General features: G+C 38.0%; 1 protein-coding gene and 1 pseudogene across 2 annotated transcripts in view; both read right to left on the bottom strand.

The window, feature by feature from the left end:
• LOC121051586 (transcription factor GTE12-like) overlaps nucleotides 1-24,896 on the bottom strand; it is a 52,178-nt gene that overhangs the window by 26,719 nt on the left and 563 nt on the right. Inside the window, exon 2 of one of the 2 annotated variants that reach the window (XM_040514200.1) lies at nucleotides 24,793-24,857. The exons of the other annotated variant lie outside the window; for it this stretch is intronic. Within the exon in view, the coding sequence (XP_040370134.1) occupies nucleotides 24,832-24,857 (26 nt within the window). The 3' untranslated portion in view covers nucleotides 24,793-24,831. Of the gene's footprint in view, nucleotides 1-24,792; nucleotides 24,858-24,896 lie in introns of those variants that run through there. 2 annotated transcript variants of the gene reach the window in all.
• On the bottom strand, nucleotides 20,100-24,797 carry LOC112187376 (annotated as a pseudogene).

Genomic DNA, 24,896 nt, shown 5'->3' with positions numbered 1-24,896 from the left:
GTGCTGCAGGGTGACCAGTATGGCTGCAGGAGGTGGTGAGGAAAGCTTTGAACCGGGCAGGTGAACTTTGGCTTCTTCCGGTGGCCGGTTCGGTGGTTTTCCGGCCGGTTCTGGGGATGGGGTCGCCGGTTTCGGACTCCTGGAGTTGAGATCTTCGAGTTGGGCGGCTGAGGTTTCTGGGATTTGAAGGCTACGAATTTAGGGTTTCAGGGTTAGGGCTCGTGCTGATAACGTGTTGTAGAGAAACTGAATTTGAGAGGAATTTGCTGTGTATTCTCATTGATAATAGGGGCCTCTTTATATAGAGGATTACAATGCATAGAATCTCAATCATACAAGGAAAGTAATTCTACATTGATTAGGATTCTAGATCCTTCTAATTAAATCCTATTACCACTAGGTCAAGTAACTAGAGTTTGGGCTAAACACAAATTAGGCTTTCCTTCAACACTCATTTTATTATCAATTTTATTACCATTCTCCAGTAATTATTGTTAAGTAACTCATCCTATTACCATTATTTGATACTTACCATAGTTATTTATTTTATGTGATCATAATCAACATTTATTATTTATGATTATTTTTGTCATATCTACCTCATATGATTATGTCGTGTGTGAAAAAATAACAAAATTATTTTCCATCTCTGGGATTTGAACCCAGGTCTTTTTGGATGCGAACCAAATATTTTAACCAATTAGACTACAACAGGTCAACAGTTTTATTGATTATTTTGTTATAATGTTATATTAATGCATGTTTCAATTACTGACTCTAAATGAATCTGCCTCTATTTTGGCATATGGTACTCACATATTGGTATAAAAAATATCAATTATATTTTCAACAGAATCGAGGTATGTATTTTCATGAGTTTGACAACTTCAATTTAATTTCTTCTTATTATCTTATCTGATTATTTAATATAGAATTGTCACTTTATAATGAGATCGAAACTACATGTTTCTTGATCCAATTACATGTGGACTTAAAATTCCTCCACTGATTGTTATACAATCAAATAGATCGAAACATCTTGTTTCTTGATCTCCAATTATGTCAGGACCTTTGTCCCTTCTCTTTATGAGTACATGTGAACCTCTGTTCACTCCACTTTTAGAACATGCTTCTAATTGTGAAGACTCAAATCAAATGTTTTGAGTATGAGGGCTATGGTCCCTAAATCTATTATTTATTGTAGTATATGCTTATACCCATATGGACTAATGTCCCAGACTCAAATTTGAGTATATAATTTTGACATTTGTGTTCAGTGTTAAACAATAATATGAACAACGTGTTCATTAATAAATTCAATTTGAACCATGAATGTTCATGATAAATATAATGACAAACATAGACAAACATAGTTGTCTTGCATGCATATAATGCAACTATGGACATGATCCATTGCAATTGTTGATAATTTTTCACAAATGATGCTTCCAAAAGCTAAGGTAACAATCATCTCAAGAGCTGCAGATCTTGATTGATGGCCGACTCTAACTGAGCTCATATTATGTTACATATATGGAATACCACTGCATATATTGGTGATGAAATTTCCACCGACTTTATGTTGCATTAATCAACTATGAGTATACTACTGTATACTATATCATGAATTAAAAATTTCATTGAGCGAAATAAATTTATTTTGGCGTGATTAATGTGTCATTACTATGTCATGTAGACCCATCTACATTTTTTTTTTTGAATCAAAAGGCATTTTATAAGATAAGCTGCTCAATTGAGCGTATTACAATCATGTTGGAGAACATCAAGTAAGCACGCTGGTGCTTGATACAGCAAACAGAAGCATGAACTGCTTCAAAACCTATTGCAGCCAGGCGGTGTGCAACCCCATTGCAGCTTCTAGGAGTATGAATTAATTGAATGCCTTCGAGTTGGTGCCAGACCTGTTTTATATCATCAATGAGACCTCCATTAGCTAACCAGCTATGATCATGACTCTGAATATCTGTAATAGCTTCTGTGCAATCACTTCGAAGAACCACATTTTTCTGCTTAAGGGAAAGTAGCATATCCAGTCCTTCACGTATGGCTAACATTTCACACTGTTTTGGAGAAGCAGTATACGGGATGGGACGTGCGAAGGCTGCTATAAAACGCCCCTGGTAGTCTCTAAGCACTCCCCCTATGCCACCTTGGTGTTGTTCAGGAAGGAAGGCTGCGTCAACATTCAACGTAAGTCTTTCTTGTGCAGCAGGTTTCCACGCTTTCTGCTGCATCTTACTTGCTCTTTTGGGAATGGCATGGACCGCATGGAACTCCTCTAACCATGTAAAACTGATCAACATCAAATCCTGCGTTGTTTGAGTTTTATTTTGCCACAATGTATTGTTTCTGTTCCTCCTAACTCCATGGATAATCATTAGCAATTTAGCAAACACATCCGGTTGTAACTATACTGCTCTTTCTAACATCCACTCCTTGAAATTAATAGATGGAAGAATAGTCCTCTGCAAGTTAAAAGGAGGAGCACATAAAATGGCTTTAGTCAAATGGCACTGACAAAATAAGTGTGCTGTGTCTTCTACTCTGTGTTTGCATAGTATACAGTTCACCTCCCCTTGATATCCCTTGAGGAGTAACCGCTCTCTGGTTGGCAGTAAATTATGACATGCCCTCCAAATGCATACTTGGACTTTGCTGGGAATTTTTGCTCTCCAGATTTTTTTCCAAAGTACTCCAAATGGGTCCCCATTTGACGTAGAGGTCAAGACATTCTGCAGCACCTGTTCACGAGCTATCCAATAAGCAGATTTTACAGAGTAAAAACCTCGTTTCTCCAAGCTCCATATAAGTCTATCTTGACATACTCTCTGACTCAATGGTATACATAAGACCTTGGCAGCAATATGTGGAGGAAAGATAGTGTGAGCCCCTGAAAAATATATCGAGCCTAGCGGAGATCGTACGAGAAATGATTCAAAGATCTCGATAAAGGTCAAGATGCTCGAGGAAATTTTCAGAAATTTTCATCAAGTGAAATCCTCAATTTAGGAGTTGGATAATAAAGTACACGTCACAACGAGTTCGTGGAAATTTTCAAGGAATTTTCCGGATACCCGAGCCATTTATAGTTATTTTCCGAAGTTGTGGAATTTTAGAAAATAAATTAAAGAAATGAGATTTTCTGCGGTGCAATCATGGCCGTTAATCTATCCACCTCTTCATCCTGGCCCTTGATTACAATTTTGGTTGAGGTATATAAAGCCCTTGATCAGATCAAGGACAGAGATTGAATCAGAAAACACGAGAGAGCGAGAGAGAACGAGAGTTCTCCGACCCAGACGCCACCGCGACCCAAGAAGAAACCCTGCCGTCGCGCCACCATCCGGCCACCCCACGACGGTGCACACCCACCATTCCCTTTGCCTCCGTGTCATCTACGTCCCTGAGGTTCCAGATCTTACATGCAGCGACTAGAAGCGGGGATTCGACGACAGAAAGCCTTGGGTCTCCTTCGGCGATTTCTGCAAACTCCGGCGACTCGGACCACCGACAGAGCCGCTTGTGGTATGAAACTCACTCCTCTCATCACGCTCTGCACGTTAGTCTAATTAGTTTTTCAGTTCGATTGAGATTAATGGATTGTGTTTCTGGGTTTGCTTCGGACGCCGTCGAAATTGACGTTGCCGGCGGTTGTTTTGGCTTCCTCGGTTTAACTTCTGTGTCCTAACCACCAATTGAGTCTTGGTCGAGATAAATCTGCAGTCTTGGGTTGAGTTGATCAACTCAGAATCGACTAGGCTATCTCCAGCAACTGTGTCCTCCGCCCTGAGGTCTCACCTGCGTGTTGACTACTGAAGGTAAAATCGAAGTCTGCTCTGTGGTACTTGTGACAGTTTGGATGAATTATGGTGTTGGAAGTGAAATTGAAGTTTGAATGCATGTGTGGACCGGGTGTTTAAGTCTTAGAATGAATTGGTTGAGTTGCATATTGAGAAATTGATCTGGATTGTCGAATAGATCTTGTGTACGTGAGGTTCCTGTGAAAATTGATGATTAGTGATGAGTGTAAATTGTATTGTTGTTACGATTGAGTTATGGTTGTTGTTAGTTTGAAGTGAAGGTACAGAAATTAAGAATCGGCTGTGAATTTTTGGAATGGCCTAAAATGGTATTATGGGTGTCCATAGTAAATTCTGTGGAATTACTATGCGGCAAAACAGTTAAGTAAATTAGAGATATTTCGTTAGTGAAGTCGTTATTGGTTTGCATAAGCATTTTGTAAAAATATTAGTGAGTAAAGAAAAGAAATGTGTATGTATTAGGTGGCCTTAGTAATCGGGTGCACTCAATATATGTTTTGTCGATAACGTAACTTCAAGTCAATGTTCTATAATTTAGGTAATTATCGAATGTACCTCGATTGGTCAAACATGGTCAAATGGTCAAATGTGGTCAAACTAAAAAGTGCCGGTCAACGTGGTCAAATTGGTCAACTCCTGGTCAAACCAGGAAAAGTTGGTTGGACGATTTATTAATCGTCGAGATTTCATATAATTGTTCAATGTGATATTAACGGTTGAAATGTGGGAATCTAGGACTCCAGTTACTCGAGGAACGGAAGGTTCGCGACTCTCGGAATACGTGAGAGAAAGCATCGGAATCCAAGTAGGGGATTCGGGACTCTCCTCGGTTAGTAGTTTTCTTATCTATTGTTATTGAAATGAATGTATGTTAAGTGGTACGGTTTGGTTAAGTTAAATGCAATGCATACTAACCAATCCGTAAAAAAATGTGTGATGGCTTGAGAGCGAAGGGTGGTTCTGACTTCCTTGGGTTCGATCCCCTTAACCTCCGGAGGGTTAGTTACACCGGTCAGACGGTGAGCGATCGCAATGACAACCCGATCCGTGTGTGTAGCTAGGTAGCGGACGCTCTCTCTACGTTTACCTGGTGATAAATTAATTTAAGGTAAGGTCGTGTAGTGGGTCTATGAGACCGGCCATCAGGTACTACTTGGATTTGACGCCGTATTTATTTAAGCATCATGCATCGTGTTTCAAGTTGAAAAACATTAAAGTTTGTCGTTCTTTTAAATATTTGGTTTAAATATGTTTTCATACTGGGCAGCCCAAATATTTGTTTATTGGTTTTGAGTCTAGTTGAGGTAGAGTTCCTGTTGAGCAGCGAGGACGAAAGCTCACCCCCTACAACAGTATGGATGCAGGTACTGTGCACTGGTGACAGGATAATGGCGGACGGAGCTGGGTGTGCAGAACAAGTTTGGTAAACCACCTTCTGGGCTTTATTCTGGTTTCCATTTCTCAAACTTTGTGTCCCGGAACTTGTGTGAAACTATTCTTAGATCGAAACTAGCTAAATTCTCATTCCTTAAATTTTGTACCTCTTGAGTGAGCATTCAGTTCAAGTCTAGACGAACAAATTGAACCTAACGATTCAAGGATTTTCACCTCAAAAATATTGGTAGCTTCCGCTGTGTTTTGCAAAAAGTTTTCTAACAAAATGCCTAGCGGTCCTCTAGAATGTGAATCGAGCTTTCGGTTTATATTTTAGAGTCTCGCGGCACTGTGACGTGCCCAAGCTGGTGAGGTGCGGTTTGGGGAGTTACAGATAGAGTGCACCAATTCGGGGATCCATTTTCGTGTGTCTTCATTGATGAGATCTGAGATAAATTCGAACGCAGAATTGGCTGGCCTATGTAGGATGGTTGGTGTGGATATTGGCAGCCACCTATCCCTCCATAAACGGACTTGCTTACCATCACCAATTTTCCACTGTACACTTGCTTTTAGAACACTTCTGGCATTTAAAATACTCCTCCAAGAAAAGGATGGAGCCTCTCCCATATCAGCTTCCCAAAAAGATGACTGTGGAAAATACCTTTCTTTATACAACTGAGCAATTAGAGACTGAGGATTTGAAATTAATCTCCAGCCTTGCTTGGCAAGCATAGCTAGATTATAGGCATACAGATTTTTGAAGCCCATACCTCCCTATTGTTTTGTCAAACATAGTCTTTCCCAGCTCTTCCAATGAATTTTTCTTTTGTCTCCTGTATCTCCCCAGAAGAAGGATGCACATAATTGATGAATATCATCACACAGCCCTTTGGGTAGAAGATAGCAGTTCATCGCATATAAAGGCATGGTTTGTGCCACAGCCTTGATTAGAATTTCTTTTCCTGCACAACTTAGAATTTTGGCCTTCCAATTAACTAATTTCTTGGTAAGTGTTTCTTTGATATATTCAAAGATTGCAGTTTTGGATTTTCCCACATGAAGTGGTAGACCGAGGTACCTGCCATGCTCATCAACCCTCTGCACATCAAGGATGGAGGCCAACAAATCTTGTTGTTCCATTGGAACATTTTTGCTAAACACCACACTACTTTTTTGATAATTAATCTTCTGGCCAGATGCTTGCTCATATACATTGAGGATTGTTCGAAAGTTGTGACACTCTGCTACATTTGCACTGCCAAACAAGAGACTATCGTCCGCAAAAAATAAGTGATGAAGTGTTTGGGCTTGAGGACACAAAGTAAGCCCTTGAATCACATTATTTTGCACAGCACTGGTAATCATAGCAGATAAGCCTGCAGCACATAAAATAAACAGATAGGGTGATAAGGGGTCACCTTGTCTAATACCACGAGTAGGCATGATTCTGGATGTAGGCTCTCCCTGAATAAGAATAGCGTAACTGACGTTAGTAACACAAGTCATTACCATATTGATCCATTGGGTGCAGAAGCCCAATTTTGTCAACATTGCATGTAAGAAAGGCCATTCTAATCGATCATAAGCTTTACTTATATCCAGCTTAAGAGAGAAGAAACCGGTTTGTTGGTGCCTTAGTTTGTGCATGAAGTGTGTAGCCTTTGTTGCAACTAAAGTATTATCCGAGATCAGTCGACCAGGCACATATGCGCTCTGCAGTGGTGAAATAATGTCTGGCAAACATTGTTTCAACCTATTTGCAATAACCTTGGAGATAATCCGACATATAACATTACAGAGGGCAATGGGTCTAAAATGAGCTGCTTCCTTGGGATCTTTGATTTTTGGAATAAGGCATAGGTACGTGAAGTTGGACTGTTGCCAAAACTCACCCTTCTCCAACGAGTTACGAACTGCATTACAAACATCCAAACTAACCAGATCCCAATATTTTTGATAAAAGAAAGGAGACATGCCATCCGGCCCCGGGCTTTTGGAAGGATGCATTTGGAAAAGAGCTTTTTTAATCTCCTCTTCAGAATAGGGTTGCATGAGAGATTCATTCATAGCTGCAGTCACTTTTGAAGGTGTTGCTACTAGGACAGTTTGGATAGCCTCGGTATTGGAACTTTCAGAGTGGAAAATGCCTTGAAAATAGCTTAAGAGCAACCTTTTGATGTCAGCAGGCTCAGAACTCCATTCACCAGACTCATTAGTAAGTCCTTTTATTGTATTTTTGCTCCTCCGATTGCTAGCTCTTCGGTGAAAGTAGGCTGAATTCTGATCACCCTCTTTTAGCCAAATAGCGCGAGAGCGTTGTCTCCAATACTTCTCTTGCTGAGTCAAGAGTTGGTTTTGTCTCACATGTAAAGACCGTTGTTCTTCATACTGCTCTGGTGAGTACAAGGCTGTCATAATATCTGTGAGATTTTCTTGAATCACCTTTAGCTCCACTTTCTGTTTATCAAATTCTCTGACATGCCAATCCATTAATTCCTGGCCAGTAGCCCTGATCTTAGCATCAAGCTGTTGTAAAGCATTTCCCATTACCGGTTGAGCCCAGTGTCTCTGAATAATGCGTCGACAATCTGAGTTTCCATGCCACGACTCTTCAAAACGAAAAAGTCTGGCCTTTCTCCTGCGTCGGCTTTTATCCTGGTTTACTTCTATAAGAAGGGGACAATGATCAGAATCTGAGGGATCAAGGGTAATCACCCTACTATAAGGGAACCAATTCCGCCATCGAACAGTTTGAAAACCTCTGTCTAGACGCTCCTTTGTGAACTTATTACTCCATGTGTATCTGCTCCCTACATACCCAAGATCGATAAAACCACAACTCGTCATTGTACCTCTGAACTGTGTCATTAGTGCTTGAGCCCTAGGAGGGCCTCTCGATTTGTCTGCCTGCACCATAATTTCATTGAAATCCCCAGCGATTAGCCATGGTAAATTACACATTTCATTGGCTAGGGTTTTGATGAGAGACCAGGTTCGATTACGATCACTCCTGGCCGTAAAACCATATATACCAGTAAACCTCCACTTCTTTGTGTCGTCAGGTTTTCCAAGTACAACATCAATGTGATTCGCTGATTTGGATCTGAGTTCTGCATGAATTTCATCACTCCATATAAGTGTCAGGCCTTGCGACTCAGGTTGTTGTGGAAAGCATATGCTATCCTTGAAACCAAGGCTTCTTGTGAGTTTATCAATGAGTTCTTTGCTGGCGAGAGTTTCCGAAAGGAAAATTAGAGATAGCTTGCGAGCCTGCACTATATTGATTAAGGCACGCTGGGTTTCATTGTTGACTATACCTCTACAGTTCCAGACGATGATCTTTCCCTGTAGCATATCAGAATGGTTTGAACACTCCGATGACGAAGCTTTACGGCGACGCATGCAGAGTGGCGCTTAGGGTTTAGGTGGCCTTATGATATGGCAGCACGATTTGAGCAGAGCGTTGGCGGCATAATTCTTTTTGATCGCTGTCTAACCTAGCACCGGCGGGTATCTTCGTCGGGGGTCGTGGACAACAAAGAATACAAGTTTCAGTGTTGACTGGTGGTGGCAGAAGGGCAAACCAGATCTCTGATTATGTAGGTGTAGACCCATCTACATACATACTCTACATTGTTGTTTTATACAACAATAATTGCAAACTTTCCTAACGAGGATATTATAATTTATCGCATATCTGCGAGTTGTCACTTTAATAAGACAATTCTCCCATCATGAGGGGGAGAAATATTATGAAAAACGATATGAATTGGTGTGTGATATTTATCCACCAAGTCTTATTATTATCTTAAGAAAAAGTCTCAATCAATTATGAGAAATTGAGAAAGTGACACTTATTCAAGATAAGTGTTCGACCTAAAAATTGGTTTGGGCTCGCCACCCACCAATGGATTTCCAATCCAAATTTTTTGCACGCATATTTTGCGAATGGTCAAATTAGATGGTCTTCCCGCCGTTGGGGGGAGGAAACACTATTGTAACGGCGTGCATTATGTGGGATATATCCACCAAGTCCAATGTTTTAATCTCCCTATAAGGGAAGATTATACAAGCCATATAACACTCGTTATGAGTTTATACAAAGATCCACATTCTTTAATTAATTTATCCTTGAGAGACAACAAATGCTAAAAGAGGCATGGGTACCTAATATCAACAAAGCTTATTATAGCTAATGCATGCATATATTTTGAATGTGTGATAGATCTTTAATTGATGATCATTGATGATATCTCATATGTTGTAGCTACTAAATATCATCAAGGGCTGTATACTACCACGTTTCATTGTGTCGACAAATTATACTATTGGCCAAATTGGAAAGAGGCAATTCCAATGAATTTAAATATTGTAAACGTGATGATATACTTGGACTTTATCTACCCTAAAAATTACAAAGGGTGTACTAAAGTGAATTGAAATCACTATGACACAAGTCTCTTTATAGAGACACGGGCTTATCATTCTTCTCCAAGCGACAACTTTTCTATAAGTACAGTGTTATATTGACGAGAGACTTATGGCATGTTGTCTTGGCTAATATGAAGATCTTAAAGGCAAGGTTTTTGTTACCTGGCAAGGTTTTTGACGAGGCAACATTAAGCGCGTCCAACACCATATCATTTAGTGGTGGACATCCAAGGGGGAGTGTTATAAATATTATATAAATGTGGTTGTCCACTGTAAATACTCATTAGTTATGTCCTTATGATGTAAACACTACTCCTATATAAAGGGGTCTAATGAGAATGAAATACACACTTCTACCTCCTCCATACTCTGTTTCTCTCTTCTATCTCTATATTTTTCTCTAGTTTATAACATTATCAACATTATAATAATTTTTTTTTACTATACATTAGAATGAATAATATTAGATTTGATAAGTTGTTGAAATCTTTGAACTCATCTACTAATTTGATTATGGCTTTCTTTATTTACATATGACATCAAGTTTTAATTATTTTCAATAAAACTAGTATTTAATTATCTTTTACTAAGTTACTTAAAATACATATACTATTAATCTAGTATTAGTAATAATGTTAATACTATTATGATAATAATTATGTTTACATTTCTTTTTTTTTTTGACATGTTATGTTTACATTTCTTAATATACATGTATCTGTATTAAAAACTACAATATATATATAGCTAATTTTTAGATAATTGGTAGATTGGATATTTACTAAATCAAATCAACTTTTTCATAAATATTCGATTTCGGTTTTATTGATTTTGATTACCAAAAGTTTGTTTATCAAATCTAAAATATCAGTTGATTAGGTCGGTTCTATAATTATCAAACCAAATGGCAACACTGTTACTGGTATGGATTTATCATTTATGTGTCCAAATTCTCTGTTATGGGCAATATAAATATATGATTAACGGTTCAAAAGTTATATTAATATTTAAAGATCATTTTTGCAAAATATTATTCACTTTTAACTCATTGAATTACATCAAATATAATTAAGTGATCATTTGATGAATTACATCAAATGTGCTGATCACAAACTAGTGGGAGGTGGGACTCTAACTCTAGACATGGGAGTCCCATACTAGATAGCATTGAGTTTTTCTTTCTTTAACTGATTTATTAAATGAACCTAAATAAAAAGACTAAATGACATAGTAGAAGAATATAGCAATTGAGAACCATAATTGAATTATGAAAAAAAAGTTCTAAATAGAAAAATAAATTTATAAGATACAGATAATAATAAAATTATCAATGAAGAATCTTCAAAATAACAAAGAACATAGGAGAATTAAAGATGTTGGAGTTCAGCAATGATTTCTAATATCTCTTTTGTCTATAATTTTTTTAGGGCTATTTCCCGTTTACCCAGATATCCCAAGTATTATGCCCAAGTGCACACGTACTTATGTATCTTACTATTTTCTTATGAAAAGACTAAAAGGGGTAGGTTCCTATGCTATCCTGAGCTTTTAGAGCTTTTGTCTTCCTTAGAAACTACATCAAAAAAAAAAAAACGAAAACAAGACTAGCCTTCAACATGCCCAAGTGTTTCTCCTAACGGCTTCCTGCCTAGCGGATACTTTAACAGGCGGAATCACTGCTGCTTGTCTTAGTCTTAGTTTTAAAATTGGTTTTGTCTGGTTGACAAAAACTTTTCAAATTTCAAAATTCGTATAGGAAACAGATGGTGATGGTTTAGATGGAATGCAGAAATGAGAAACAGATAGTGATAGATAGGATGCAAAACAGAAACATAATATATACTATTACTACTTTTGACAAAATGGGTGGGTATCCTTTATTTATTTAACAGAAATACATGCTAAAATTTCAGAGCCTCATCCTCAGGTAAACAACAAAATGCTGTTTAGCTACCCATGAGAATGAGAACAGGTACTTACTTATAATGAAAGCACACTACTGCACACTGAACAAGTAGGAGAAGCACACTGCTACTATGGCTTTCTTACTTCTTGAGAGAAGACTCTTCTACTCAATTTTCTGATGCCTTACAAATGAAACTTAAAGCTCCTTATATAGAGAGCAGAACTCAAACTAGAATTCAAAACATAAAAATGTACAGGACAACTCCGTGAACTTTTGCTTTTCTAAATGCTCCTGCTGGTAGAGGTTGGATGGAGAAAAACAAAAGCAGGTAGGTGAAGTGTTTCTTCTGGTAGGTGAAATGTCTTTTCTTTTTGAAAGCAAAAGTAGCTTTTAACTTTTTAAAAGGTCAAAAGTACTACAGTTACTTATTTGGCGTTTCTCCTCTTTCACCTGTATCTTCACCTGTGATGCTACATATTCTCATTTGTTTCTGAATGGTAGCCAAAGACAAATGAGCTGTTATCTGCCTAGGCCATTCTAACAGTGGTAGCATTATCTTCGACGTCTGTATCGACATACATTTTATAGTGGTTGTCAGTTTCAAGCTTTTCCACCCAGCGTATGCATGCCATTGTCGAATCTATCTCTTTTCTGGTGAGAGATAGGAATAGGTCACTGCTGACTATGTCAGGATGATCGTATGCAGTGATAATAATTTTTTCTCCTGCTGCCAAGAAGGTATTGCTGATATCTTCAGAGATTATCTTCTTGATATACTCTAGAGCCATGGCCTTCATCCACAGGATGCTTGAGTTTGGTTGGCCATTGTACCCTACACAGGCTGGTCGAAGATAATTATTTTGAATAATTCTCACATAATGGTATGGAGGAATATATTCAACTTCTCTGTTTGCCTTCTGACTCCATTCTGGAGGAGTGGATTTGAACTTATGACGAAGTATACAGTCATTTTTTCTAATGTTTTTGACTGTGTTGACAATAATAGGTGGCAAACCTTTCAGATCATCATTTGTTTTGGTCAACAGATTATGGACAAAACCATTTTCAACAAGCCAGAGCTTGTGTTCTTGAGGATGTTCACTCTGAATATTGACTAAGTATCTCTCCACATAAGGTCCTGAAACGATAAATAGAGTTGGAGGAACTAAGTCTTCTGAATTATGTCTTCCTATCAGATTGTGGAATTCATGCCAATCTGATTCATTGAGTGCCATGACAGGGACCCTAGCACTTTCTAGACTTTCAAGGAAGTTGATTTTTTCTTTTCTTACAGCACTCTGCTGTATATGACTTTCTTCAAACTGTGGCCTACCATTTTCGTAGAGTTCTTCAGCTAATGCAAAGAGGGCTGGGAACATTAGACCACTGCTTCTTTCTTGAAAGGCAAATAAAAGATTATCCAGGATTACCTTCTGGTGATAAGCTAGTCTCCTGCCAGTTCTGAACACAGGAGTATCAAAAGTTCTTAATTCATAATTAAAAACATTTAGAACTCCAGTTGGAGTTGGTTTGCTTTTGGCAAAGCAGCAGCCATCAACGGTCTTGATGAGCCTTTACCATCTGCCGTTTGAGACGGGCTAGCCAATCCTTTACCCTCGGATTGATCAGTTGTGGCCAAGCCTTTTGGGCTTAGCAGAAACCTTTTAAGGATTTTTCTTTGGTTTCTTTAGGATCCTCTTCAGGTTCCTGTTCTTTCCCAGTCCTTCTGCTTCTGGGATTACCACCTTCGTCATCTTCTCTTTGGCTAAACATTACCATTTCTCTGGTCAATGCGTCTGGAAGATAGTTCTTGTTTCCTGCAATTAATTCAACATTATAATCATATTGGTTAAGAAATAATTGTCAGTTTGCTAATCTTCCTCTATCAGCAGCTTTATCGAGTTTGAAATTTTTGAAATTCTTTACTCTAGCACAATCGGTGCGGACAATAAAGGGTTTTCCAAGAAAAGCTGGAGAATTTAAAATTGTTTTCTTGACAGCCAAAATTTCCTTTTCCCCTGTGGGATAATTCAATTCTGCAGGGCTGAACTTCCCACTACAAAATTTGCAAATCTTTTCGATGTTAGTTCCAGGCGTTTTTGCCAGAACTACACCAGACCAGTAATTATCACTCGCATCTGTTTGGAGGATAATCTCATCATTTTCTTCTGGTTGTTGAAGAGGAGGGAGGTTCTTGCAGAGTTCTTTTATCTGCTTCACAATTTTCTTATCATCTTCTGTGAAGTTCCATTTTCTTTTGGAACTTGTCTTAGGAGATAACATTGCTGTTAATCCTGAGATTTTAGGGATGAAATCTCTCCCATAATTTATGACACCAAGGAATCTCTCTAGACTCTTAGCATCAGGAATTCTGTCTGGGAACTTCCAGATCTTTTCAAGAATATGGGGTTGGAGTTTTATCACTCCATTCTTGATGTTTATTCCTAGGAAATCAACTTCATCGAGGATAAAGAAGATTTTCTTTTCACCTAGGATAATTCGATGCTGAACTATCAGCTTTACTACCTCATGGAGGTGTTTCATGTGTTCTTCTCTATTTTTGGAGAAGACCAGGATGTCATCTATGTAAACGACGCAGAACTCCGCTACATGCTTGAAGATGTTGTCCATATTTCTTTGGAAGATTGAGGGAGCTTGCTTAAGACCAAAAGGCATTACTAACCATTCGTAATGGCCTTGTGGTGTTCCGAATGCAGTGAGAGGAATACCCTCAGGATGCATCTTGACCTGCCAGAAACCCGACTTTGCATCGAATTTCGAAAAGACTTTAGCTCCTCTGAGCTGATTGATCAATACTCTTACTTGAGCAATTTGATAACCGTCTTTGACAGTCTTCTTATTGACATCTCTGTAGTCAATAACCATTCTAGCTTTTCCTCGTAACTTTTCTGCATGATTTCTCACGTAGAATGCTGGAGCATGATGAGGGCTAGTGGAGGGTTGAATTAATCTCTTTTTCAGGAGATCTTCAATATCACTTCTGAATTCTTTTTGATCTTCCTCTTTGTATTGAGGAATGGCTTTGACATGACAGATGGCATTCATGTCATGTAATCTTAATTCACAGACCACTAGGTCTTTTTCCCAAAACTTCTGAGGATCTTCATCGTTGTTCTGCTCGAGTAGTTTCTTGATTTTCTCAAGAGTGGGAATTTTCTGAGACTCAAGCTTGTTCTGAAAGTGCTTGAGGTTATGCTCATGGATGAAACTAGCTTCTTCTTCTTCTGAAGACTCTGATTCTTCAACAAGTAATTCTTCGTGTTGTTTGATTTGGAGTATGGGCTCAAATTTGGGTTTGTAGGGGGTAAGATCACCACTATTTTGTTGCGATCTCTGATACTGAGTAGTAAAACCTGGACCTACTACACTTTTTGCTTGTGTGAGTCGGTCTGCCCAGAACACATGTTCTCCTTTTCTGAAGCCTATCGCTTCTTCATCCTGAATAAATCGTTGTTGGAGAATAAAATCATTTCCCAACAAGAAATCAAATCCTTGGCCTTCAGACTGCCATACATTCTGGATGATAAATGTTCCTCCACCAATGGTAATATGAACATTTTTTGCTACTTTCTTCATGGTGAGATGGCTTCCATCAAATGTAACACCAGTAGCGGATTTTTTCTTATCTTCTTTCCAGAGTTCATCTGGAATTGCAAATCTCTTTGCAACAGTAAATCCCGATCCATTATCTACAAAGGCATGTAGATGATATTTTTTATGATCAGGGAATTTTAGTCCAATCTCTATGTAGTTGCTGTATCTACTAGTAGAGACGACTTTCGATTGTTGAAACTCATTTTCTTGAGCTTGTTCCTTTGGAATGAATGGTTTACATTCTTCTGGAACATTTTCCTGAGTGGGTGATTTTTCAAAACTAGAAGGTTTTGTATCATCCCAGTCTGTAGGAATTATCTCTTTTATATATGGGTTACTGAACCATGAAGGAGGGTCATATCTGACTTTATAATCAAACTTGCCAGATGGTTGGCCAAGTAGACCCCATGTTTCAGTAGCCAAAGCTCTCTCTTGTTGTTCTAAGAGATGAACATATTCTGGTGGTTTCACCAGTTCGACATTTTCTGGTATTTCAACCAGTTCAATATCTTCATCGATTTTTTCTTCACCGATGATTTCTTCCTTTATTTTTGAGGAAGATGGTTCCATGATTTCTTGGAACAGAGTTTCTACTTCTTTCGCCTTTTGCTCAGCGAAATACTCTTCATATTCTTGTTCAACAAGTTGGCTTACACGGCCATTCTTGGTTTTTCTTCTTGCTTCAGCTATGAAGCATTCTTTGTGATAAGTCTTCTTAGACTCTTCACAAAACATAGGGAGACCATTCTTTTCGTGACATAAGCAGTAGTCACAAACGAATGTACCAGGATTCACCTGATAAGAAGACATGAAGGATTCTGTCTTTCTTTCTTCCCAGTTTTTGATTCTCAAAACATTCATTTGTCTGGATTCGAAGTACTCTACTTCAGAATCTATCTCAGACTCATCTGATGAGGTTTCTTCTTCAGACCAGGCAGAGTAGACTGACCTGTCGTCTTCTTCATCATCAGAATAGGCTATTTCGTAGCCTTTCATATTTGCCACTTCTACTATTTGCTCATATTCTTCAAAGAGAGCTTTAGTAGATCTTTTACCCTTTTTCGGGCATTCATTGGCATAGTGCCCTTCAGCTTTACACAACCAACATCTGCAAGCTTTCTTGCTAGGTTGTTTATGCTGATGAGTATTCTTCTTTTTCTTGAAGAATTTCTTTTTAGGATTTTCATCCTGCTGTTTCTTGTAATTGGAACTTTTCTTGAATTTCCAATCCTTCTTCTGATTACTCTTTTTGAATTTTTTAGAGTAATATTTTTCTTTCTTCTTCTTTCTGTGGAATTTGGATTCATGACATCCCCAGTTTGTGGGCATATCCAGTATTCCATAACAGAAATTTTCAACTCCTTTGAGTTGCTTTTTGGTCATCTTAGCTCTAAGATTGGCTTTGCATTGCTCCTTCAGTAATTTCTGTATTCTATCGACGATTCCTCCAACTGAAAATCTTTCAATTGGCTTCTCAGCTATGCTTTCTCTCACAGCTGTTCTCCATGGTTCAGGGAGCTTTCTTGCCATTTCTTTGGTTTTTTCACTTAGATTTGAAAGATCTCCACAGAATTGATTGTACAGGGGTACTGCAAAATCGTATGGAGACTTAGAATTTTTTATCTCTTCAAGCCAGTCTCTTCCTCTGGCAGTTTCTTTGAAGGATAGGTAGTACTTTTTTGCCACTCCAGTAAGAGTAGTTTCATAGTACACCTGCAAATCTGGCACTTCAAATTTGCCAAGGGTAAGTGCAGAAGCCATCATCAGGCTATCTACCCACTGGTCAATAATTTTTCTTTTGTCTAGACTCTTGTCTAGATTCAACCAGATGCCATAGTTAGTGATCGGAACTCTTGGCAGATTGTCCTCGGGGACGAATCTTTGAGAATTTCTTTCTCCTTTGTTACCCATGGGGGCTTTCTGAAATGGGAGTTTTGTTTCCCTTGTTTCTCTTTTTATGAAAGTTCTGGAGCTTTCTCCATCTTCCATTTCAATATCTTGATAAGGAAAGACTTTTCTCGTCTTTCTGAATTTGAATTCTTTCATTTATTCGATTAGTTTTTCTAATTGTTCAGGATTTTCACAATTCTCAGCCTCTTTATAAAGATCATAGAGCTTCTCAGCTCTGAGCATATGGACTGGTCTGTTCAGATCAGCTTCCAAGTCTTCTTCTGTTATTGGCTCTTCAATAGTGGGTTTTGTACCACTGACACTAGCTTCTCTAGTGCTATAGCTTTTTCTCAGAAGATTGCTGTTTATCCTGAGGCTCTCAGGACATATATCACTTTTTCTGTGATTGTCGAAGTTAATGCTGATTTCCCCAGTTCTTCTACTCTCGTAGATTTTTTTCTTTTGCTCTTTCTGGTAGCTTTTTTGGACCGGACAATTTCCATTCAAGAGGAAAAGTTACTTTATTCCAAGCAACCTTGTGAATCTGTTGTGAATGGTTCTTCTAGCTGGTGAGGAATCCAGTAGTGAGACCAGGGATGTTGGAGATCCGTGTCTTCGGCTCTACTGTGGTGCTCATTAGTTTATAGTATACTCTGTATACTATCGCCAGTTCTTGCATATCATTTTTCATTGATATTCCATCTGTCTTGACTCTTAGTCTGAGACAATGGGCTGCATCCTTCAGGCTGGTGGTGAAGTTGGGGAGCAATTGAAATATGCCACTTGATGGCAAAGTGATGCTTCTAGAGTTCCCAACAGACTAGCTTGGAAGTCTGTCGGTCTGTTGTCTTGTAGGACACATAGGACTGAACAGTTGATGCCTTCTCTTGCCAAAAGCTTTATGCCGACTTGGACTGCTCCAATGTGCATAAATTGATACTTCTTTGCTTGTGCTCTGGCAACTTCAGCAGGGGTGATCATCAAGAGATCTGTTTCTCCTGTTGTTGAGGGGGTTGTGAATTCAAGTACTTTGAAATGATGGCTATCCATCAAGTCAAATGTTCCCCTTCTGTAGATCTGTTTGAAATCTTGCTTTGGAATTGAGGTGTTTTTTACCTCATGCTCGATTTCATTGTATTCAAATTCTTCAGAATTTAGGAGTTGAACTCCTTTCTTTTTTCCAAAGATGCTTAACATCTTCATTTCTCTTTTTTTCCGGGTTTTCATACCGGATACTAGTCTGACTAGTAGATGGTTCCAGAAAAATCATGTTAGGAAAACAATTTGTGTCTGGTTTTTCTAATGGTTTGAATCCATTAGTCTTCTTTTTTACTGTAGGCACTTTCTTGTCCTTCAGTATAGAATCCAGCGTTTTTTGCTGTTCTTTGATTTTTCTACTAACACTCGTTAGTTTTTCTTCTTCCGTTTTTGGAAGATCTTTGATATAATCCAGTTTGTTTTCCAATCTTTCTAATAGGTGGATTATAGCAGGTAATTTTTCTAGATGAGTTTGACATCTAGATATTTCTAGTAATAGCTTCTGATATTTCTCATAAGAAGATTTCAGTAGAGAATTTATTTTCTCTAATATCAACTCTGACATTGTCCCCATTAAGGAGGGGTTCTCCTTGAGCTATTTTACAAGCTCTGATACCAGTAATTTGCGGATCTAACCAATGCTCAAATAATCCAGAGGTTTTTGTTCCTCTTCAAGAACATATAAGAGATTATCAATCTCTTGTTCTATTTTATAGATTCTAGTCTGTAGTCTAGAAATGATATCCCAATACTTGGGTGATTCCCTATCAAGACTATCTCTATAGGCTCTCAGCTTTCTCAATTTTTCTCTTTTTTTTTGCAATTCTTTGCTAGTATTTTTACAGATGGCACCTAATTCAAGTGTGTCAACGATCGAAATTATGAACAGTACAATATACTGTTTACCTTTGAGATAGAGGATGAATTTATCATGCTTCTATTTAAACAAATAAAAAATGGGTCCACCACGTTTCATCAAAATAAAACACATACTATGCAAAAGAAAAAAAAGGTTGTCAGAAGGGTACTGATGGAAGAGAAATGGAAAAGTTGGGTGAGAAGGAAGGAAAAGGACAGAAATCTGGGTGGAGAGGAACAAAAACATTTTGTTGGGGTTTTTGGGAAGTGTTTTTTTAAAAACAGGGTGTATGAGCATTAACCCATTGTTTTATTTATTTCCTTTTAGTGGCGAGTGAAATGAAGCTTTAATGGAATGCTGCACTCTAGAAAGTGAAAGTCGCCCATTAAGTAATTTTAACGAGCAATCGTCCATTGGCAAAGACACGCCACGCCGCCCCCTCCTCTTTTTTTTTAAAGCACTTACAAAGAATTGTTGATCTTTAATAATTGGCGTCAAAATAAGGGAGTATTCGTGAAAAATACCAAACATGTATGTATATCAGCGTCAAAACTCTTACATGGACCATTAAGAAACGTAATACGTATTATTTTAAAATACCTTTTATTGTCAAACCCTTTGTTGCTTATATTTCAACCTTTTGCAAAGAAAAGACGAAATATTAAGAGGAAGAGGGGAAGAAGTGAAAGAGCATGAGATTTGAAATGTAAAAATGCCACTTCATATGTATATATTTTTTGAACCCTTGAACCATAGTTCGATTAATTACAGTCTCTACTACAATTTTCACATAAAAAGAAAACGAACAAAACAAAAGCAATCAGTTTATCTAATGATTGTTACCAACAGAACAATATCATCTCATTACCTGTCCCACAATAACAGTTGATAACAATTCAACTTTTAGGAAATGCAGAGATAAATGTGCTTAATCACCAGAACTACAGGCAATTACCTATAGTTGTAGTAGGGAAAAAAAAAGTTATTTTATTTACTGGGGAAGAATAGGAAATAAAGACCGGCAACTGATCTCACAACACTCATCATACTGAAAACACATGGTTTGAAAAAACATGAAAACACTAGATTGATATTTCTGCATGAAGCCCTAATGTATGTCATGCAACCAAATACAACCACATTGAACTCCAATAATATATGCAACAGAAGTGCCTAGTGCCAACATCAATCGGTAGGCTTTAACACTCAGTACCTGCTATATCTAGGATTACAATATCATAATACATCACAAAATCAAAATGTTGGTGTACTTACAGTTTTACAGTGTCAATCAGCATTTGACCTACACAGTCGTGTTTGACAAAAGCACAAACACTCATTTGGACAAGGTATTGAGACGGTGAAACCACAGTGACACAACTTGTGCTGTATTGACAAAGGGCCTTCTTACCTGGGTAGGTCTTCTGGGCATCAAATTTCCACTTCTGTATGTTGTCATTATTGCAAACTGCTTTGAGACAACCCCAAATTGTTGCAGCTTTCCTCAAACATAGTACATTTAAGAAAACAAATTCCACCCGAAGTGTGTGAGAACTGTATACCGTTTTTCAAATTTACAGTGGGCGACATATTGAGAGAAGCGACTGCTAATACTGTACTCTCTCGTCGCTATTAAAATGAAGGGTCTCAATACCTCTGAGGGTGGACTTAAGTTTTTTACGGTCGAAATATTTCTACCAGAAGTGGTACGATTCTGCTCTGAAGATACAACTGGTGAACTTCTTTGGACAGAAGAAATTTTACCTAGTGTTCCAGGACTTGCCTCTGTGGTTTGAGGGCGAGAGGGCTCGGATTCACTGCCAACAATTACTGCATCCCGACTGCTAGAAACTACAGCCCTCCTTGATGATCCAGTTGACCGCAAAAAACTAGAACTTGATAACTGAACAAATCCAAGAAAAACGACAAATTACATTAATCCAATTATACACTTAGCCAAATCATGATGACGACTGAAATGAAACAACCTAGGTGTAAAGCTGCTACAGCTGAAGATCTGGTCAATAAAAAGCAACACAAAATCAGAACAGAAACAAAGATACTTACCATTGCGTCTTTAGACACAGATGGATCATTTGCAACAGGACTTTTTTGTTTAGACAAGCTTCCAGGATTTACAATCGGTCCAGAATTTCTCCTACGTGAGGGATCTGCCAACGACCAACCAGTAGGTCTAACTTCCTCCCCACCTGCAAAACATTAATTAAAAATAAATACATAAATAACATCTAGGTTAATGAAGACATTACATCCATAAATACTGGAATCGATCTAACTTCAATAGTTAAAGAAAAGAATCTGGAAAAATATAAAACCATATACAATAAACAGCAAATTTCAACCACAAAGAGAAAACAATGGCTGCAATTTCTGAGAGACTATACTAAGTAAATACGCAAACATTAAAAAGAAAGCTTTTCCACGTAAATATGACAGTGATTGAGAAAATGAATGATTATACAATTACCTGATTGTCTTTCAACATTTGCAACTGGAGGCAGTCCAGAGCTTGGTCCAGCACCACCCTATAAAATAGTGAATAATATAAGATAACAAGTTAACTTAAGGATGTGTTCAAATAGTAATATCTGTGTCACTTACAGGAGCACGAGTAGGAGGTGTGGCAATCTGCGACTGCTGATATTTCAAGATCGTCCAATCAAAGACATAATCAAACTGAAAACCTGGCGTAATAAGACAGCAATATGTTAAGAACTCTACAAAAAGACCACTACAGCACTATCAAGTAAGCTATCAAAGAACTATATTTAAACAGATTTTCTGTGTACGGGGGGAAAAAAAAGGGAAGAATGTCAAACCTTCGCAAATAAAAAGGTCACGAAACAATCTCTTCAGATAAGCATAATCTGGTTTATCATCAAAACGTAGAGATCTACAGTAATGGAAGTATGAGGCAAATTCGGTGGGATAACCACGGCATAAGGCCTAAGAAAGAATTAAGAAAGCAGCAGTTAATATTCCATACTTCCAAGAATACCATTGAATCATTATTGTGCATAAAATCAATACTATGAGATTCAGTTAACCTCAATTGATGTTGACACTTTCTTTTCACTGATCTTCTCATACTTCTGCTTTTTAGTTCCAGCCTTCAATCCCTGCCATGGAAGACTATCCAAAACACAAAGTCATGACATAATCGAATATGCAAAAGAATAAAAAGAAAAAATACCAGCAGGTGCAATATTTACCTTCCTCTTAGGAAGTACATAAGCACATATCCAAGTGACTCGAGATCATCCCTTCGGCTTTGTTCTATACATCAACAATTACAAGATCAGAGTCGGCTAGAGGGAGAGAAAAAGGGAAGTGGGAGAGGGAGAGAGAGAGAGAGAGAGAGAGAGTTAGATAGCTTACCAATGCCAAGATGAGTATTCATGCTTGCATATCTTGCTGTCCCAGTCAAATTCTTATTATCTCTGAATTAACATGAGCACATCAAAACCATAGATAAACTAACTAAGAAAATGCCATTTCATATCAAAACACCCAAGACAATGGGATCGGCAAGGCAGATAAATATAACAGGATTAAACTAGGGCAGGTGCCAACTGAACACTTGTTCAGAAATAAATGCATTATGTAAGCAATATCGTGTGGTCTGATTACCTTACAGTACCGCACATCACAAGTCTCACTAAACCAATTCATAATCAACCAAATTTATGTTAAAAAACTTATTCCAAAAAGTGGATCTCATTCATTTGGGGTAGACACCGACCAACTACAGCCTCAATCCAGGCCTTGACGGTAACTAAATACAAGAACATGAAAAAAAATATCCTCATACCTCCAAAACATCTCTAGTCAAAAACTAAATCACTGAAAATGCTTTCCTTGCTCCTTTAAATAATTCTACTTAAAATGACATAAAATACTGGCTGAAGAAACCTGCTCTAAAGCAATCATAAATTGCCCAAGCGAAAATAAATGATATAAGTTCCTACACCATGAATCCATGATTGTATCTAACTAAATAGAGAATCGGCATTACAGATTGAATGTGGGTAAACCCTCAACGTCCTTGAAAGTCCATGTGAATCTAATGCTGGTACTTTAGACATCGATAGTAGCACAAGTTAAAGTCCGACACATTAAGAACCACCCCTATAAGTCTATTAGGCCTCTAGTCTTCAAACACATATTCAAGAGAGGAAGAGAAACTGACAGAATTTCAGAAGTAGGGATGAGCTGTGAAACAGGTCAATATTCAAAAGTCATTCAAAGCAACCAACCTATAAGGAATATGCTGATGGGTTGATGTGTCTCTATACTTCTTAGCGAGGCCGAAGTCAATGATGTAAATCTACAAAAGCAGAGAGAAAGTAATGCATTTACATATAGCACAAAAATGACAACAATAGTTACATGGAACATAAACACTGAATTAGGAATTAAATAGAAAGTTCAAAGGACCTGATTTGCCCGACGACCCAATCCCATTAGGAACTTGTCTGGTTTGATATCCCGATGTAGAAAAGACTTGGAATGAACAAACTCCACTCGATTTATCTAACATGAATTTCAATACAAAGATGATTAAACTACAAACCACACTAGATTCCAGAAAATATGCATCCATCATCAAAAGAATCTTACCATTTGATCTGCAAGCATGAGAACAGTCTTAAGAGACAACTTCCTACTGCAAAAGTTGAATAAATCCTCAAGACTAGGTCCCAATAAATCCATCACAAGAACATTGTAGTCTCCTTCAGTGCCAAACCATCGCACATTTGGAATTCCAGCTGACAAGTCATAAAAGAGTTCAGAAAGATATGTACTTCAACATACATAGTACAGAAAAAGCAAAAAAGGATAGTGGTGAAGGCTATTACTTCCTCCCTGTAGTATTTTATACAACTTCGACTCATACAGCAACTGTGGATGCTTTGTCTTGACATTTTCCTGAGAAAGAGAAGCACAAACCAGCAAGAAGAAAATATAGCAACCCCATGTCATCCGAGACAAGAACAAATAAGAATATCCAGCCAAATATGCACTTGAAAGATTAACAGATCATACACAGATTTTCAGCACTCATTTTGATAACAGTCAAAGGGAGCAAAAAGCAGAAATCTCATTTTGATAACAGTCAAAGTTTCTGTCACGATTACATGAATTTTTGTACATAGAATAAATTTTGCTACGTAGCAGTATGTACTTGATGATGATGATATGCCACCATATGTGGATGTAATATTTCGTTGTTTGTGGACTCTGTTCTCCACCTGCTCACCATAACAAATCACAAAGCAAGGGACAGACAATTAGAGAAGAAAAAACAGTTTCTTTAATTTCAAGTTAAAGAAGTGATAATCAATTAAGTAAAATGGAAATTCTTCGAGCTTCATCAACGGATTTCACCTTCTTCCCAATCTCCAATGCGAAATTCATCCTCTTCATAAACATGTTCAAGTTCATCCCTCTTCAAATAGATGCCCAACTTGTCAAGTGTCAACCAACGATACACCCTGTAACAAGAATCCTGTTTGATGCCACCACTGCACAACAAGTTGAGTTGTTGAAGATCTTGTAAAGGATTCTCGACTTTCAATCGAGCAGCCTCTTCAACCCTCAAAATTTCCTTACGAGCCTGTTCCCTTAGCCGTTTGATTCGGAGCTCCTTATATTTATTCACTGCACAAGTGATAGCAGAAGCAGAACCCTTCTCTTCGTCAAGGCCGCGCTTGATTCGGTGTTCCTTATCTTTATCCACTGCACAATCCACTGCACAAGTGATAGCAGAAGCAGAACCCTTCTGTTCGTCAAGGTTTCTGGATGACCTCTTGGCCCTCCTCCTCTTTTGTTGTTGTTGAGTTGTTGAAGACTTAATGGACTAATAAGAGACACAGACCTATCCAAAGTAGCACAAGAAGCTTTCAAGGTTGAAGAC

Source organism: Rosa chinensis, chromosome 2, assembly GCF_002994745.2.
Source record: "Rosa chinensis cultivar Old Blush chromosome 2, RchiOBHm-V2, whole genome shotgun sequence".
In the NCBI taxonomy this organism is placed as follows: Eukaryota; Viridiplantae; Streptophyta; class Magnoliopsida; order Rosales; family Rosaceae; genus Rosa; species Rosa chinensis.
The sequence above is the reverse complement of the archived record's forward strand: the minus strand, read 5'-3'. Positions and strand labels throughout refer to the sequence as shown.